Below are 19,599 nucleotides of genomic sequence, written 5' to 3'. Positions count from 1 at the left end.
TTTCTGTGCCCTGAGAGTAGACCAGGTGATGAAGCTGACCCTGTTGCTGACCTCAGGTGCTGACAAGTTAGCAGTAGGGACAACCCAGAGAGGGATAACATAAGGTCAGAGCTCAGTCATCCAGAAGTGAGAACACGGTTAGGGACTGCTGGCGAGCACTTTGTAAGCATGGGGTTATCCACAGGAAGCACATGGAACACTCAAATTGGGCCCTTTGAGGAGAGTTTAAGGAAAGCACTATTTAGAGGTGTAGTCAGGGTGCAGGGAAACCACAGGGGTGGCATATCACTGAAGGGCTAGCAAGAGCAGCCCTTTGCCATCTGCCCTAGGCCGAAGCTGTCACCCCGAGCTGAAGGGGTGCTGGGAGGGAGTGGTGAAAGTGGCAACTATGAGGGGGGGGGCTACTGACAGGAGCTGCGGCCTAAGCTTGACAGGCATACCCAGCTCAGAGCAATCATGGTGCAAAGGACTGGGGGTAAATCCTATGGAAGCCCTGGACAAGGGAATGTCTATGCAGCCCATAGAGGTGGGCGCTCCGGAGCCTAGAGCTGGAGGGAGGAGGGTGCAGAGTGTAGCTGGAGAGGCAACGGAAGATAAATGTTTGGCACATGGGCCCAGAGACTGTGACTTCACAAAGGAAATAGAAACTGCTCATGCTTTCCTTATCATTCAGTTCTAAATATTTCAAAATTTCATTGTCATTTCCTCTTTAACTCATGGATGATTTAGAAGTATGGTTTTAGTTTCTCAGCCTATGGGAGGTTTATATTTTTCTTGTTGACTTCTAATTATATTGCATTGTGGTCGGAGATCATGGTCTGTAAGATTCTTTGGAATGTGATGTGACTCCCTCTGTGGGTTTGTACATGGTTATTTGCTGTACCTCTGAGCTGGGTTTTATAGGATGGGCAGGAGTTTGCCTGGTGAAGAGTGAAAAGCACAGAATCTTATGTTGTGGGCAATATAAATGATCCATTTTGAAGGCACTTCGTAATTCCCAGCTCATCCACAGAGCTCCCTGGTGCCTGCCTTAATACAAGCTGACAGGCTGGCAGGTGGGATGGGAGGCAGATGGAAGGGTTGGAAGAAGCCAGAGATGACCCCAAATCCCTCAAACACCTGTACCCTCTTCTTATGGCTCTGAGTCTGGGCTAGAGAGACTGTGTTCTTCCAGGAGGCCCTTCTGGGACTAAGACCCAGACCCTGGAGAAAGGTCCTGGCTATACCACATATTAGCTGTGTGAACTTAGGTTACTCCTGCCCTCTCTGATGGCATGCTGGAACCCTATAGGATAGGCACTGTGTCCTGAGTATAAGTGGTTCAAATAAGGCCCTGTCTCTAAAGCTTGGCGGGAGCCATCGAGGACCTAGTTGAGGACGTACTCTCTTGCACCGCACAGCCTGAGCACATGACTCCTCTATGAGAGCTCCAGGTGGCCGCTGGGCTGTGGCTAGACCTGGGCCCCTGCCCTGCTGTGTGTGTCTGGGAAAGTCTCTGCCCTTCTCTGTGTGTCTCTGGGAAAGTCTACTTTCCCCCTTTGTACCACAAAAGTATCTTCCAGCCCCACCATTCCAAATGCCTTTACAGGACCAACTTCCCACTCCTGCCCCCATAGGCCTGTACCCGGTGACTCCACTGATACAGAGTGACCTCTCCCTGGGGACTCCCCAGCCCTCCTGTGCCAGGAAAGCCCCCCTCATTTGCACACTCCTCCCAGAATGAACTACAGTACCCCCAGCTCACCCCACCCAGGTATCTGGCAGCATCTATAGCCTGATGGTGCCCATCTTCCCTTCACTCTCCCAAGAAAATTTTCTATTTCAGCTTCTGCCCCTCCCTGCCCAGAAGGCAGGATCTCTCATCCTGAGTCTTTTCATCCTGGTAGTGAGGAAAAAGTGAGGGATATGTCATGGCAATAAGAGGAATTGAGCTGACTGCCTTTAGCTTGAGAAAGACAAAGTTCAAGGGAATGTGACAGGAGAAGACAAGGTCAAAAAGGATTTACGTTAAAATTCTATGTGACTTTGGACAATGCGTTTATTCTCTCCGAGTCTGTTTCTCCTTCTGTCAAATAGAAACAACAACAATAATAATACGTGCCCCACAGAAGAGCTGTGAGGGTCGGATGTGATAGTCCTTGTAAACTGCAAAAAGCTGTAGCCAGTCTTTTGGGGGGTGCTGCCTTCAAGCATCCAGCAGGCTTATGTGTAGAAGAGGGATTGCACTGGTCCCCGTGGTCCTGGAAGGCAGGGGGCACAGACCCAGGCAACAGGAGACACATCAGAGCCGTCCAACCACATAGCCTGCTTGTGCTCCAAGGTGCTCCTCCCTCCAGCCTCCCTACGCACCCTTGGAGTGGGAGGCAGAGTGTGTGCATAAGGGCCTTAGGACTAACGTCACCACCCTCTGCCCTGACCCCCAAAATGGCTCTGATAGACACTGCCCCCTCCCCTAAGTGCATACCCTCCGACCACTGGGGTGAGTTCCCAGTTAGTTCCCAGGGGAGGTGATAGTAAAGGGGGGGTGGTGTTCACCAGTGTTCCAGGCTCAGCCTTCCACAGAGCCCACGGCACAGGAAGTTCTGTCCGTCCCTACTTGTGATGGAGAGCAGACCAGTGGTCGCTAGAGTTAGGGTTGGGGAGGAGAGTGTGACTACAAAGACATAGCACAGGGGACTTTCTCTGGGTCACAGGTCTGCATCCTGATTCTAAGTCCATAAACCTGTACATGTTGTAAAATTTCATAGAACTATATACAAAAAAAAAAAAAAAAAAAAAATGAGGGGATATAAAAACTGGTGAAATCCAAATAAAGTCTGTAGTTTGTTTTTTTAAAAAAGATTTTATTTATTTTATTTGAGGGGGGCGGGGGAGGCAGAGGGAGAGAATCTCAAGCCGACTCCATAGTAGGCATGGGGCCAGACACAGGGCTTGATCCCAGGATCCTGAGATCATGACCTGAGGCAAAACAAAGAGCCGCTTAACTGACTACCCACCCAGGCACCCCTAAAGTCTATAGTTTTAATAGCATTATACTAATATCAGTTTCCTGGTTGTGACCCTTAGTGTGGTTATGTAAGATGTTGTCACTGGGGGAAACTGAGGGAGGGGTACATGGGAACTCTCATTTTTGCAACTCCTATGTGAGTCCAAAATTATTAAAAAATAAGTTTTAAAAAAACTGACCAAAAGATATATCAGTTGCAAATCTTCTCTGGATCCTGATTTGAACAAATAAACTATAAAACATTTTATGAAACAATTGGGGAAATTTGAATGACTGCACTTTTGATAGTAAGGAATTGTTATTTACTTTAGGATTTTTTAAAAGTACTTGTCTTTTAGAAATATCAACAGATGTATGTATGGATGAAACAATATGATGTCCAGGATTTGGAGGGAAAGTGGGTAAGGGTATATATGAAACCAGATTGTTATGTGTTGAAAATTTTTTATGCTGAGTCATAGGGACTTGGGCTTTATTACCTATTACACTTTTGGCTCTACTTAGGTATACATTTTAATATTTCAATAATAAGTTGAAACTTATTAATAAGTAAACTTAATAATTAGTATTACTTAAATAATAAGTATTTTAAATAAATAATAAGTACTGACTTATTAACAATAATAAGTAAAGTTATTAACACTAAGTTTAAAAAAGGAACCACATGAGGGCAGGTTTCTGGGCCTCTCTCATACTGATTTTGTTTCAGGATCTCTGGGGTGAGTCTCAGAATCTGCTGTTTAGGAAGCTCCCCAGTGATGTTTATTCAGAACACTGAGGTTTGAGAACATCTGGTACAGAATGAATGCTTCTATCACTCCCCTGCAAATTCGTATGTTGAAACCTAATGCCCAATGTGATGGTATTTGGAGGTGGGGCCTTTGGGAGGTGATGAGGTCATGAGGATGGAACCCTCAGGAATAAGATTAGTGCCCTTACAAAAAGAGACCCCACAGCGTACCCTTGCCTCTTCTACCACGTGCGGACACAGCAAAAAGGTGGCCGTCTGTGAACGAGGAAGCAGGTCCCCACCAGACACTGAAGATGCCTTGACTTTGGACTGCCGAGCCTCCAGAACTGTCGAAAATAAATGTCTGTCGTTTTTAAGCCACCCAGTCTATGGCATTCTGTTACAGCAACCCAAACAGACTAAGACAACCTCTACCTGTTCCCTGTTATCACCTGTGGGGTGGGGTAAAGCTGGAGGGCCTCTAAGAGGGCGGGGTGATGTCTTCTAGTAATAATGGTAGTAAATTAGTATAGCTTTAACACCTTATGGAGACAGTACAGTAGAGTGAAAACAGTATGCCCATCTGGTTCATTTGTTCATTCACTCTATTCTGTAAGTATTTACTGAGGCCTTACTAGATGGCAGGTACTGTACGTGGCCCCCACGCAGACCTTGCCCTTGCTTTGTGGGTGATGACAAAAGCCTCAGTCTTCTAAGGATTTTCCACCAGGCCTCCATGTCCCATTTCACAGCTCATAAAACTGAGGCTGCACTGGGGCTCCTGGCTGACTCAGCTGGTATAGCACGTGACTCTTGATCTCAGGGTGGTGAGTTCAAGCCCTACTCTAGGCATAGAGCTTACTTTGAAACAAAACAAAAGAAAACAAAAACCTGAGGCTACAGAAGATCATTATGTGCAACAGGTCATAACAGGGTTGGCTCTTAAAGGGGAAGGGCCCAGTGATTATCATCACTTCTTTTAACTTCCTGAGAGTAAATCGGGAAAATGAGGCACAGGGAGTGAGAGGGATGGGCCCAAAGATAAATAAGGGAAAGTGGGTAAGGGTATATATGAAACCAGATTGTTATGTGTTGAAAATTTTTTCAGTGAACATTTTATGTACCGTGCTTGAGATACATTTTCTCATTCCTTCCTCTCGTTGACCCTGGAAGGGAGGGATGGAGGGGTGGGCAAGGGAAAAAGAAGGTACACCGAGGGGAAGAAGGCATTGGGCGTGTTACGGTGACACCCCACACTCTGCCCTACAGTTCTCTCTGGGAGAACCCCGAGGTCCCGTCTTGGCTTCATTTTCCGGAGCAGGGAACACTGCATCCCTTCCCAGCCAGAAAGCAGCAGTCAGGCAGTGGGGGGGCGGGGGGGGCGCTTCTGCGCAGCCTGTATTCCACCACCAGCCAGCGCAGCTTGTGACGGCTTGTGACTTCCCACAGTTGTCCTCCAGCTCATCGGGGCGGGGTGCGAGTGGGGGGCGGTGCTGTGTTTAGGGCTTTTTCTAGAAGCAGCTGGAGGAGCACAGCTTTGCCCAAGGCAAAGGGAAATAAGGGTGTGCTCTCCTCTTCCAGGGAGTCTCCTTCCATTACACCAGCTGCCTGGAACCAATCCTCCTCATGGGGGAGCCCTTGGCACAGAAAGTTCTTAGCACTCCGCAGATGGCCTCCCTGGTGAGGCCCATGAGATTGTCTTCCCTTTGCACAGGAAACCCTGAAAAGTGGGCTGTTACTTATTTTACCCCTTCCCCTGACACCCTGTAGCAACAACTGACAGTTGTAAGGAACTTTTTGGTTTACAAAATGCTTTCACCACTCCGGTCATTTTTGAGTCCTGTAACAACCCCGGGAGGCAAGGACTAGCTCCAAAAGGTGAAATTACTTGGCCAAGAGGCAGAGCCTGAAAATGGCTGAGCTGGGACTCAAACCCAGGCCTCCTAACTCCAATCATGCCCACCCTCCCCCCTGCCAACACACTGAGTGCTTAGCAGACGCACGGTTTAAGAGCTATCTCATATGACCCACCCAGTTAAGTCAGGGAAAACGAGAGCAAATCAGCTTGAAAGGGAGCTAGACATTTTTCTAAAAATGGTCTCCTGGGAAAATAGATGATAACACGGACATTTGTACCTGGATCCATGTCAAAGCACTAAATAGCATTAAGTTCATCCACCATCCTCAGTAACCTTGACACCATGTTAGATTTCTCGCTCACTCTTTTGATACCCTTACAAAATCTGCCAGTGCGGGTCATATTTCATACATTCTACGGATAGAACCCAAGAGAGAAAGTCGTTAGGGTGAGCTGCAGGTAGAAAAGGAGAAAAGCAGAAAGACACAAGGAGCCCAAACACAGTGAGAAGGGGTTCAGGAACAGAAGCCTATCTGAGGGTCACTTGGTTTTTAGAGTGGAGGGTCTCTGCCTCTGGGAAGAAGGTACATGGTAGACCACCACTGAGATACCCAGAACTTCCCTGACCTTGACAGCAATTCCCTCTCCACAGGGGTGCCCAGAGGACACAGTGCAGCCTGCTGGCCTGAGACAAACTGAGAAGGGCGAGAAAGTTCCAGCCAATCAATCCCAATTCCAATGGGGTGTGAGTCTCCCAGCCGAGCTCCATAGCTGAGTTCCCATCCATCCCCCATGCCTGCCCAGCTTCCATACATCATCCCCCTCTGCTCCCTCACCACAGGCAAGAGCAAATGTGCACAGGATGGATGGAGAGCTTCAGCCTGCGCAGGCAACACACAATTCTCCTTGCAGCTGCAGGGGCCGGGCACAGATAATCCAGCATTTGGCTCCAGGAGTCATGAGCTGGGGAATTCTCAGCACTTACAATTAGACAGGGAAGCCATATGGACTCTAAAGAGAGTGGGAAGGCCTCTACTTTCCTTTGTTATCCGTCAGAGTCCTTACCTGGGACATGCTAGGAAGAGCTAGTCTCATCCCAGAAATCTTTCCTATAGGAAGATAATAAACAAACTCTTGTTTTTCAGATATTTTACAGGTGGGCTGCCTGGAACCGAAGTGCAGAGAAAATACGCAACAAGGAGAGAGAAGGAATGTTGCTACCAACACACTGTGTGACATTGGGAAAATCATTTCGCTTGGTTTGGGGCCTTTTTCTTCAGGTGTAAAATCATTAACTTATTGCAGGAGTTCCCAAACCAGACTGAGCCTCAGAATTACCTGGAGATTTTTTTTTTAAATAAATGGTTTCCCAGGCCTCACCCCAACCAAAAGAATCCATATGTTCATGGTGGGGCCTAAGAATCAATATCTTTGATAAGTTGTTCAGGTGTTTTTGATGCTCAACCAGGTGGGAAAATTATGGCTTTGGACTCTACGCTATAAACTGTTATGTCTAATGAGCTAAGAAAGAGGAGGTCTGTAATCTGGAGGAACTTGGTCTCAGATAAGCCATCCACCAATAATCAGGCAGGCCCTGCACCTTGGCCCGAAACTCCCAAGTGTCACCTGGTTCCTGACCCTGTCCTAGGTATGGGCCCTGGGTCCAGTCAGCTGGTGATCAGAAGAGATAAACAGTGCTCATTCCAACCTGTATGCTCTGGTCTGGGCTTAACCCACCCTTCCCCTCCTTGCTCCTACCTGCTAGTTTGTGAATCCAGCCTTGAGATCCCCAAATTCCTACTGCTGTGCTCTCTGGCATGATATTCCTACTACCGTGCTGTCTGGCATGATATTCCTACTGCCGTGCTGTCTGGCATGATACCTGTTGCTCAAGCCTCTTTATATTCGTGGAAGAGAATTTTTAGAAATGACAACATAGTGCAGGAAGAATGGCACAATAGAAACTTGTGTTTAAAAGTAGGTCTATGGGGGTGCCTGGGTGGCTCAGTCGGTTAAGCGTCTGCTTTCGGCTCAGGTCATGGTCCCAGGGTCCTGGGATTGAGCCCCACATCGGGCTCCCCGCTCGGCGGGAAGCCTGCTTCTCCCTCTCCCACTCCCCCTGCTTGTGTTCCCCCTCTTGCTGTGTCTGTCAAATAAATAAATAAATAAAATCTTTTAAAAAAAAACCTGGCAGCTACTGTTTTGCACTTTTATTATGTGTGAAGCATAGTGCTAAACACTGCTAAACATAACATATCACTGATATGATATGCCATATCATTTAATCCTTTTCTTTTGAGATAGGACTTTTTTTTTTTTTTTTTTAATTTACAGATGAGAACACAAAGTTTCAAACAGACTGGGTAACTTGTCCAAAGGCAGACCTGGGATTCTAATTTACACCTTACTCTTAACACCTCCAATGCTGTCTCCCCAGTGTCCTCATTTGTAAAATGGGAGTAATATCCTCACAGTCCTGCTGAAAAAGACCAAATGGAAGAAACTTAAGTAGTGGACGCAAACATCTCAGAGTCTCCTGGGAGTCATGTACCAAGTGAGGCTCAGCAAAGTACCTCTCTGCTCCCTCCCTTCCCCTGCAAAATATAAGATCTGTCAGCTACTTCCCACCATACCAGAGGGAGGTCAACATGGGAGAATAAATGTGGGTTGAAGAAATATGAGTGCAAGGCGGGGATTCGTGCCACATCATAACAGTGGGAATAATAATGGCTTCAGCAAAAATGATCTGGGGATCACAGTGGACCAAAAGTCAAAAATGGCCCAGTAGTGAAACTGCAAACCAAAGCAGGGATTTTTTTTTTTTTTTTGGAGGGGAGTGGTTAAGTGAAACACTTGAGGGGATACCACTTATCTCTGATAACTGCCATGACAGAAGTAGAAGACCAAGGAAAAGTGAGTACCACGCGTTGAGAGGGACACAGGTGCTGGGCAACAGAATCAAGATTCAAGTCAAGATGTGATGGGCACACTGGCCTGCAACCAGCCAGATGAGAAACCGGGATATGTATAGAAGCCTCGAAGCCAGGAGTTCTGGATAGGAAAAACCATGTTTGACAAGCAGGGTGTCAAACTGCTTTTTTACTACTCACTGGGAGACAGTAGAGGGTGGGAGGGGGACAAAAGGGAGAAAAGGACAAGGTGGAGGGGTGTCAGGTGACCTCAGTGAGGGGCGGCAGGGTGGGGAGATGGCTGCCAGGAGGGCCATGGCAACTCCCAAGGGACCACCACCCTACGTCCACTCTGGTTACCCCACAAAGTCATCTTAGGCTCAGCTCCAGGCCCCAGTGTGAGACAGATACTGGTGCGTTAGACTTTCCATAAGCAGGGGCTGGGGTTTCGAGTCATACAAGGAAAGACAGAAGGTGGTTTCATCTGCTGCAAAGACTTCAAGGCAACTTGAGAGCTGCTGTGGTGGTAGTAAAGTGAACAGACTTTTCTGGAAGGCTCCAGCAATGGTGGGCAGAACGAAGCCCAGTGAGATGAGGACTGAGAGCTGGCTAGGTCTCAGTGCAGCGTGGGGAAGAACTTGTTATCACTCAGCTGTCTCAGCAGGGCCCAGGTCAGCTAGCAGGTGGGACAGCTCCCAGGCTCTGGAAGTTTTCAAATAGTTGCCCTGGGGCTAGGGGATGCTGTAGAGAGGGCTGCTGTCATGGCGGGAGGTTCAACTAGACCACGGTTTTTCAATCTTTCTTGGAGAAACTGTTTCTTCAAATGACAGCTTAGGGGAAGCCCAGTAAATAACACCCTGCTTCTCTGGTTGAGTTAGCAGTAATAAGGACCAGGCTCCCAGGATCCCTACCTCTAAAGAACTGTTGGCATTCCCTGAAGCATAGTTGAAAACTAGCGACTGGAGTCTCCAAGGTCTTTTTTAATGTTAAGACTTGGTAAGCCAAGACAGGAGCTTGAACATGCTTTAAAATAATGATCTTGGGGCACCTGCATGGCTCAGTCGGTTGAGCGGCTGCCTTCGGCTCAGGTCGTGATCCCAGGGTCCTGGGATCGAGCCCCATGTCCAGCTCCCTGCTCAGCAGAGCCTGCTTCTCCCTCTCCCTCTGCCTGCCACTCTGCCTACTTGTGCTCTCTGTCAAATAAATAAAATCTTAAAATAAATAAAATCTTAAAATAAATAAATAAATAAAATAATGATCTTGCTCCAAAAGTTTGGACGCTGTCTCTCAGTTTTTCCTGCTTATATACCCTGAACCTGGCTGCCTCCAATGATGGCCCCATGGTTTTGTTTTCTACATGCAGCCTCCGTAATAAGAGCAAGTAAAATGCCCACTGCCTGGGCTGGGACATAATCACAATATGTTTTGCCAGGGCTGGATCTCATTGCAAGGGATGTTTATAGACACAGGTGGTCTGAGTTGAGCAGTCATCGAAGAGGAATTTATTCCACATTCGCTGGGTATCTTATCTCTCTGTGTAGGCTTCATGCTGGACCCTGGAAAGATAATGTCCAGTAAGATATGATCCCTGTCTCCAAAAAGTGTCCAGTCTAAGGGAGTGACAGCCTTGTACAGGTGGGGCACAAAATGCTGGGGAAGCACAGAGGAGCACATGATGGGCATCAGGGAGGGGGGCAGATGTCAGGCAAGGCTCTGGATGCTTCCGTGGAGCTCTGAAAGGCATGTAAGAATTAACCTGATGAAGGGAGAATGGCATTTGAGGCAGGCAGACATATCCAAAGACCAGCACAGAGGTGAGAAGCTCACAGGTTATTCTGGAAACTGCTGCTCATCCAGAATGAGTGGAGCTAAGGGAGTAGGTGGGGGCCTAGCCCGAGAGGGGCCTGGAGAAGCTGACCAGATCCTGAAGTTCCTGTGTCCTGTGAGCTAACTGAAAGGGACTTGGTTCTGAAAGCTCAGGGGAGCCTGGGAAGATTCCTAATGGTTTGAACCGATTTTTCTTGCAGCCCTTTCAGCTCCTGAGGTCCTCAGAGCTCAGAGGTGGTCCTATGAAAATGAGAGATGAGTCTGCTCACTGGATGTTACAAATGACACCATTAAGTCTGGAGCGTGGACAGTCGCCTTCTATTCCTGGCTTGGCTCCTGATGCAGGCAGTGACCTTTCAGTCATCTCTTCCCTTTTCGTGTACCAAGTCTCTCCTTCAGCAGAACAGGGATAGAAATGCTGCCACCAACCTGCCACATTAGGAGAACTGCCAAGACCAAAGTGCTCCGGGCAGCACAAAACAAGTTCTCCTTAGTTGGGACACACTGCCTTTTGAAATAGAGTTTGGAGAAATTAGAAATGTCTAACACATGCATTTTGTTCTTTAGCTGACAGCAGGAAAAGTGGCATACTTGTGTCTCAGAGCAAGGGCTGATTCCGGAGCCACCCATGATTTCTCAGGGCCTGGGCTGGCTGCTGGAGCTAGGGTTAGGGGTAACTGGGAGGCTGCCATCTCCTCTGAGCTGGAAGTAGGGAAAGACAGGGTTGGTCCACAGAGAGCAGCCACACGTCTCACCAACCAGCAGGTTCCTGCTGACCTCACAGGCTTGTGAGAAGGGCAGAGCTGATACATACAAAGGGCTTGCTCAGCGCCTGGCACGTAGTGAGCTTCCAGTAATCCATGCTAGTGGTTACCATTAATGTGTATAAATTGTGAGGCCAGCTCTAAGCTCACCGGACCTCTCTGCACGGAGCACATATTTTTTGAGACTGTGATATCGTCTGCCTGTTATTCTCTTTTAAAACCATAAGCACTTCTTGGTGGGGGCCACGGTCAGGGAAGATGTGCATCCCCACGGTACCCAGTAGTGCTCTTGAGCCCTCCTTGCCCCTCTTCTGGGATAGCACTGGGCCATTTGCCTTGTATTTTAATTATTCATATGTCTTGCTTGCTCAACTGTGAGCTCCTCAAGGGCAAGGAATGAACCCTGAAATCTGCCCAGAAACACTCATGCTTAGCCGGGCCCTGCTGCAAAGGCCTCAGCACTTGCCATTCTCTCAACCTGCTACTTTCCCTCAACTCATGTATTGGCTCTCGCCTCTGCAGAGATGGCTCTCCTGACCACTAGGTTATTGCTTCCACTCCACATTCTAGCACACTATTTTTTTTTAATTTTCATAGCACTACCAGTATTTGAAATAATCTTATTAGTTTAGTCATTTGTCTTCTCCACAAGGATATAAACTCCATGAAAACAGGGGCCTTATTTGTCCTATTTGTTGCTGTATTCCCCAGTTTCCTATAACTATGCTTGGCACAGAATAGGTGCTCAATAAATATTAATGATTGCTGAATCAATGCTAAATCAAATGACCGGGGGTGGGCGTTTATACCTCTTCTCTAAGACTGAACAAGACATCGGTATTGTGGAGACTGCAAAAAAACCCAGAACACGTAGTTCCTGCTTCCAAACTGTTTGAGGAAAGAAGTAGCAGCATAAACAATCTGAGAACAGGACAAAGCAAACTGTGATGAGGTGCTAGATGTGAGGCCCGAGGGCAGAGAGACATGGGCAGTGGCCAGAACAGACCTGGAGATCAGGGATCATCCTCCTTAACTTCCTGTGTCGGCACACCTAACATGGCGGTTGTTGGAGTAAGTGCTCTGTGAGGGACTGCTGAATTGCCCGGAGCCCACAGCCCGCCAAGGTCATGCCAGAGGATTGGTGAGATACCGAGATGGTGTATAAGCTTGGCATCTTGGCTTGCAAATATTACTACTAAGTTCCAATCTATGTGTGTTGAGAGAGTCTCTTAAATTCAGAGTATTTAATTATAGGTACATATACATAACAAGATAATGTTTTGGCTAAAATCCATGTCACTTATTTATTCAACAAACAACTGAGTATCTTCTATGTTCCAGGCCATGTCCTTGGCACTGGGAATGGAGATAAACCCTGGCCCTCAAGGAGCTCACAGTCTAGTGGGGAAAAAAGATACATACATACATACTTATACTGTAAAGAATGCAAAGGGAGACCACTATGGGGGGCAAGAGCAAAGGAACCAATCCTAAGTTTAATGTCCACAGGAAAGAAAGATCTTGCTAATGGGTGTTTTTTTGTGAAGAACAGTAAGGCAATGGTTCTCAAAGTGTTAACTGGTTAATGACCTACATCCAAATCATTTGAAGCACATATTAAATGCAGACTCCCAGCACTTCCTGCAAAGATTATGATCCAGCAGGTTGGGATACCTGAGAATCTGCATTTTAAAGTGCTCTAGGCAATTCTATTGTAACTTAAGGTTTGAGAACTTCTGAGATAAGGTTTGCTTTTTACACTGCAATGAAGAATGACCTGCATGTCTGAAATGGTAATTTGTGTTGGTCTTTAAAGAGAAGAGGGGAATTAGAAAAGAGGAAGGGTGTTGACATTTATTAAGCTCTACTGTAGTCTATGTATAAGCCTATTTAATTCTCACAATAATCCTATGAGGTAGATATTATTATTATCATCCACATTTTATAGACAGAGAAATAGAATCAGAGGGTTTAAGTAATTTGTTCAACAACATAGAGCTAATGAATCCCAACACTGACATCTGAACCCAGATTCATTTAACTCTAAAGCTTGTCCACTTTCTATAACACCATGTTGCACCTGGGTACAAATTTACTGACTGTTAACATTTTCTTTTGGTTCTTTGCCAGATCGTACCAGGTAAATATAAAGAATAGCCAGATGGCATTTTGATCATGTCCAATGTAACTGTCCATGTATACATCCCTTTCTGGCAAATGGGGATTTAGGGCAAGGCTGGGAGGAACGAGCAGCCAATTCTTATTTCTTCTCCCATCATCTTTTCACCCTCTGGTGGAGGCGTTCTGAAAATGTACAATGGCCAAGAACTGGGTCCATCTGAAGGGAAAAGCAAACATAACCGGATACCCACGGAGGCAACTCCACCTGATGCCAAAGATTCCTGGGACTCAAAACATCCAGACTCAAGTTTCTCAAAAAAGTAACTGTCAGAACGAGAGGCAGGTCCAGAATTTGCATCAGGAAACAGCTCAACCTTTAGAGAAACTGTGAAAGGCTAGCAGCGATTCCAGGTTTAAGAAACACTATCTCTTTCTACACACAGACTCAGAAGGATTACAAAACAGACACAGCCCAGAAAATAACACGAAGTCCAATCCCATCTAAAGAGCTCGGGGACAGGTCCAACCTATAAATAAACTTCCGTAATAAAGAAAATACACAAGCACACCAGCTGCAACTACCGGTTACCTTCCCACTTACCGACTCAGTGTCACACAAGCAGGCCTCAGGCAGGAGTAGCAAAGTGGAGCACACCAGATCAAGAAAAGGCAAGGCATAGTAAAGGGGGTCCACAACACTACTGGGGGCCCTGGGACCTCAGATTCAGGAGGCTGGTGTGTAACCACTGCCCTCTTCTAGCACTGAGCTTGGAGCCACAGCAGTGACACTACAAACCAAATGGGAGCTTCCAGTGCCGGGGAACGCCTTTCTTATTTGTGGCATTTCAAGCAAATGCTGAGTCCAAAGATGAGATTTGCACTGACACCAAGGACAGCACATAGGTTAGATTTCACTGCTCAGTGTAAAAAGACTGTAAGCCAGACTTTATTTTATTGCTACATTTCCCCCATACCCAGTTTGGGAACATTTGCTTCCACCTATTTTTTCATACAGTACTGGCATGGCTTAGAGTTGTTTTAAAAAAATGAAACAAAACAAAACATGCAAATCAGGATGGATCCTCTCCTTACTAAAGTGTGGATTTACTTACACTGCACTGATCCACCCTCTCCAAATACACAGCTTCTAACAGGCAGAGTTAGAGGAACAGGTGTAACAAACTGTGGTTTAAAAGTACGCCGGCACCGTACTTGTGTGTTTCACTAGACCCGAAATCTACTGACGCTCCAAACCAGCTACACTAGAGGCACTCTGGGGACATCTAGGTGAAGTCTGAATCCTGATGGCAATATCTGGTCGTTCTAGAGTCTAAACAGGATATTTGTGCTATACCTTTGGCCAGCCAAGGGGCACATAGGAAGAGTATGCAAAGCCCACATCTAACTACAGCAGGTCTTCAAGCTTACTATCCTGTCACAAGTTTATAAATATGAAGAACTAATCATCCAGGAGCTGTGTGGTCAAAAGGAGATACGTAGCACTATTATACTGTGTAAAGTCAAGTTGCCATCCTGTGGATCCTTAGCTCTCTCTGGTTATGACCCCAAACACTTTAAAAGGAAAGCTTAAGTATGCTGGGAGATAATTATCAGAATGTTTGGGTACCTCTGTTCCTGAATATCAAGTAATAGGGCTCACGTCCACGATTACTTCTTGCAATAAGCACACAAGACAACCCATTAGAGACTGCTCCTTATAGCTCCTAAGCTCCCAAAAGTTCAAGGGGCAGGTGGGCTGTAGAAAACTACCCTGGGCTAAGCAGACTCTGTAAGCCAGCCCTCACAGCTCTAAGTCTTATCCTGGTTCTGGGCACACTTCAGTTCTGCTCCAAGTCCACTTTGCTCCAATTCAGCGATGACAGACATATATTTGAACTCATTTGGTCTGAAGTTAAAGGTCTCCACTAACCCATAGGTCTCCTTCCGGTCAGTGGCATAGAAGAGCTGAACTTGGTTGGCAATGCACTGTGCCTCAGCAACATTCTGTAAGATAAAAAGAATAGTGAGGTCATTCCCTGCACAGGGCCATAACGCTCTGTGGCAAGTGGAGGGGTCTTACCCAGGAGTCACTGTTTTCAGAAAGCTTCTGACTCCCAAACATCCAAGTCTTGGTAAGGTGCCCCTTGTCTATGCACCCAAATTACCCCATGCTGACCTCTACCATAGTATGTGTCATACTATATTGTATCTGTCCTTTTCTCTTCTGCTTTTTTGTCCATCTTCCCTTGTATGAATTCCTCAAAGTACATGCTTGCTTGACATCCCTGCACATGGTCATATCTAGCCAATGTTTGCTGAATAAAGTAACACATATGTTTGAAATGTCCCTCTTCATTCAGTTCCTTAGTAACTATTAAGTATATCTTCAAGGGGGGTGGGGAAGAGCAATAGTTACTCAGCTTCTAGAACCAGTTTTCGAGTCACTACTGAGTTCTTAACTAACCAGACATACTCTTGAGTAAAACCTGTTTCTGATACCACCTCAGTCAGAAAAGTAGTGCTGAAGCCAGCTGTGTAGTTCTATAATTTGTCCACAAATTCTATGACCCTTCTCTCTTTGAGGGAGCCTAGTTTCCCTTTCCTTGAGTGTAGGCTGTACTTACTGACTTCCTTCTTTCAAATGGACCATGGTGAAACGATGCGAGAATGACCTCTGCTACGAAGTCACATTAGACACCGCAGCTTGTGTCTTGCTCTCTCTCTTGAATTACTCACTCTGGGGAAAGTCAGCTGCCAAAGTCATGAGGACATTCAAGTAGCCCGACGAAGAAGCTGATGGGGCAAGGAAATGAGGCTTCTTGCCGACAGCCATGTGAGCGGGCTTGGAAGTGGATCCTTGAGCCCAATCAACCTTCTTCAGGTGACTATGGCCTGAGCCAACATCTTGGCAGCAACTTCATGACAGATTCTATGCTAAATGGTGTGTGTGTGTGTGTGTGTGTGTGGTGTGACTTCATGACAGACTCTATGCTAAATGGTGTGTGTGTGTGTGTGTGTGTGTGTGTGTGTTTCAAGCCACTAAGTTTAGCAGTAATCTGCTATGCAGCTACCTCTAACTACTCTGCCAGCAAAGCCCCAGAGAAGCAGAGGGTCCACCTTCTCTCTAAAGCTCAGTGGCAGAGACATGGTGCACACTGTGTAACAGAGGTGGGGTCAGGACACAGCTATATACTCTACTCTCAAAACCTTATAAAGCAATGTCCTCAAACTACTAGTACTTTTACTTCCTATACATTTCACTCATCCTAGCTGGCCAGAGGGCACTTATTCATTATCACTGCGTTCGTATGGCCAAACCCCAACCCCCCAAGATCCTGGAAAATTCCCACTAAAACTATCAAAAGTGTGCTATATCTAGCTACAGAATGATGAAAACGGATTTATAAATACCAGAGGCTCCTTTACCTCCACTCCCTCCCAGGGGGCTTTCAGGTCGTTTCTCATAGGCAGGGACTAATCTCTGAGACTGGATTTTCAATCAAAAGCCTTTTTCCAAAACGCTGGCTATTTCAAATTAATAGAATTTCAGAGCTAGAAGGGGCCTCAGAGATCACCCAGTCTTCATTTACTAGGCCAGGAAACCAAAGGAGATGAGGTTCAGGGATGGGCCCAAGGTCTTATGACTAGCAAGTGGCAAACCTCTGGACTCCCTAGACTGGTACTCCCTCTACTTCATCCTGATACTGTTTCTGGTGGAGCAAGATAATTAAGACTGATCAAGGCTGATAACCCTAATTCATCAATTTTACCTTTCCTATACTCAAACATGCCTCAAGAGTAAACTTGTTTCTAAAGCAAGCACACTGCCATTATTGGAGGCAGATACCACTACTTTCTGGGCCCATGAACTATAGGGACCTCTGATAACTGACTTTAATTTGAGGCTCAGGATAGTAGAGGTAGGGGTAGTTTCGGCTGTATTCATTCTAGAACAGTGCTGTTCAAAATGCAGAGTTCTAGAGGCTCTGTGGAAGTGCCTCAGGTCCCTTCACCTCTGTTTTAGCTGTTTTATCATCAGTTTCACATAATAAGATCTTGTCTGGGGGCGCCTGGGTGGCTCAGTTGGTTAAATGTCTGACTCCTGATTTTGGCTCAGGTCATGATCTCGAGACCCACATCAGTAGACTCTTTCCCTCTCCCTCTGCAGGCCCCCCTCGCCCCCTGGCTCTCTTGTTCTCTCTCTCAAATAAATAAATCAATCTTAAAAAAAATAAGATTTTGTTTTGATAAAGGTTTCTGACCACTAGTTTAAAGACCACTAGTATGGTGGGTAAGGAGACATGTGTATTTATCTCTCATGGAGGGTTATGGAAAACCCTCTCCCCACTGCCTTAGTTCTCAACATGAAACAGTAGTCTCCTACTTTTCGAGGACCGGAGAAGATAAACGTATTAATTCCTATGTTGCTCAGTAAGGAGGTATACTAACAAACCTGATTCCTCCCTTTCTTTGAGTCTTCGTAGATACTATCACCTTACCAAGTCCTGCCCATTTTACTCCCCATATATTTCTGGGGTCATTCTCTCTCCACTATCCTTACTATTTTACTCTGAAGTCTTAACTATCTCTTGCTCACACTACTGCAACTGTCTTTTAAATGATCACACTGATTGGGATAGAACTAAAAAATATTTATGAAGCAAATAATTAAGATTAATAGCATTGAAGTCTAACTCTTTACGTGTTACTCCCTGTTCAAAACCCTTTCATGACACTTTCATGTCCTCGGGATAAAGCCAAACCTCTAAACACAACCCACCAAACCTTTTTTTTTTTTTTTTTTTTTACAACCCACCAAACCTTCTTTTTAATATATTGATGATACCAAACTGTTTGTAATACCTCAAGTCATTTTATGTGTCCTAACATGTACTTATGCTATTCCCTCTATTTGGAACATTCCTCTTCCCCTCCCCCCTTTCTTTATCTGGCTAAACTCCTGCTCATCTTTTGAGATTCAGCCCAGGTGTCATTTCTAGGATCTCTCTTCTTCCTCCTTCTGGGCCAGGGAACATCCCCTGCATGAGCATCCTAGCACTCCACCCAAGCACTGGCTGCATTCCAATGAAAGCATCTACTGACACAGAGGTGGCACCAAATAAGGTTTTCAAATATTCTCCTAAATTTCAGCATTAAGGTTATTAGTTCAGAAGAAACCTCTAGTTTCTGTATATTTCTATTCATTTGCTTTACTGTATTTGGAAGTACTATGCCAAAGTGCAAATTCATGCATGAGTAGCAAGGGATCATATATTACATTTCTACATTTCCCATCTCTGAATCGTGTACCCCTACAATAAATTCTAACATGTCTAGTTCTGTACTACCTAAGAAGCTCACAGCCAAATTGATTTCTACAAGGCAAATCTATGTTGTTTGGTATGTTGTCCACTATTATAAGGCCAGGAAGCAAATTTTCACGTTGATGAGGCATGTGTAGCAGTTTGAGACCACCAGAGTGAGGTGGTAAAAATGCCAGAGCGGAGAAGGACCTCCTGTCACCTCCAGAGTCCACTCTCAATATGGTTAGATGCTGGGCTTTATTGAAGACCAGAAACTAAAGTCTCTGTGTCACTCTCTCCTTCTTGTGGGCCAATCTTAAACCTTGTCATTATTGGTAACTATATCCCCTCCAAATCTCAATTTCAAACAGCCACGCTCGGTCTATTACTATTTCCTAATTAATTAGTTAATGATAGGGGCTTGAATTCACAACCCTGAGATCATGACCTTGAGATCAAGAGTCAGACACTTAACAACTGAGCTACCCAGGCACCCCATATATTTCCTATCTCCCAACTTCAAAAATCCTTTAACTCCACCAGGACTCACAATTCTTACAGTGTCTAACCTTCCTTATGTTTTCACTTCCCTCTTTATCCAGCTTGCATCCCATGGTCAGTAATTATCATCATTCTTTTGCACTCACTTTAACTTTCTGGTCCCTGCTTACTTCATCAGATCACTTGGCTGAACCATAACTCCAGTTAAACCCCAAACTCAGCCCTCTCTCTGTGCCTGTACCCACATAGCCATTCTCTCTTCCATTTTTCTAGACCGCATGTCGACACTTTCTGTAAAGGGATAGACAGTTAATATTTTAGGTTCTGCTGGCCCTACAGTCTCTGTGGCAACTACTTAACTCTGGTGTGGACCTAAAGCAGCCACAGATAATGTGTAAATAATAAGCATGGTAGCGTTCCAATAAAACTTTATTTACAGACACTGAAATTTGAATTTCAAACACTTTTCACAGGCCACGAAGTATTATTCTTCTTTAGTTCCGTCCCTCCCCTCTCCAACCATTTAAGGATGTAGAACACATTTTTAACTCATGGGCCTTCTAAAAACAGATAATGGAT

At 45.7% G+C, this 19,599-nt stretch overlaps 1 protein-coding gene across 2 annotated transcripts in view; it reads right to left on the bottom strand.

The window, feature by feature from the left end:
• Positions 1-12,373: 12,373 nt before the first annotated feature.
• The window catches only part of ATPAF1 (ATP synthase mitochondrial F1 complex assembly factor 1), a 28,986-nt gene continuing 21,760 nt past the window's right edge, over positions 12,374-19,599 (bottom strand). For both annotated transcript variants that reach the window (XM_025856805.2, XM_025856804.2), the window contains one exon: positions 12,374-15,220. In XM_025856805.2, the coding sequence (XP_025712590.2) occupies positions 15,026-15,220 (195 nt within the window). In that variant the 3' untranslated portion in view covers positions 12,374-15,025. The remainder of the gene's footprint in view (positions 15,221-19,599) is intronic.

This window comes from Callorhinus ursinus, unplaced genomic scaffold, assembly GCF_003265705.2.
Source record: "Callorhinus ursinus isolate GAN/ISIS: 27379988/994484 unplaced genomic scaffold, GSC_fseal_2.0 scaffold18, whole genome shotgun sequence".
Lineage (NCBI taxonomy): Eukaryota > Metazoa > Chordata > Mammalia > Carnivora > Otariidae > Callorhinus > Callorhinus ursinus.
The sequence above is the reverse complement of the archived record's forward strand: the minus strand, read 5'-3'. Positions and strand labels throughout refer to the sequence as shown.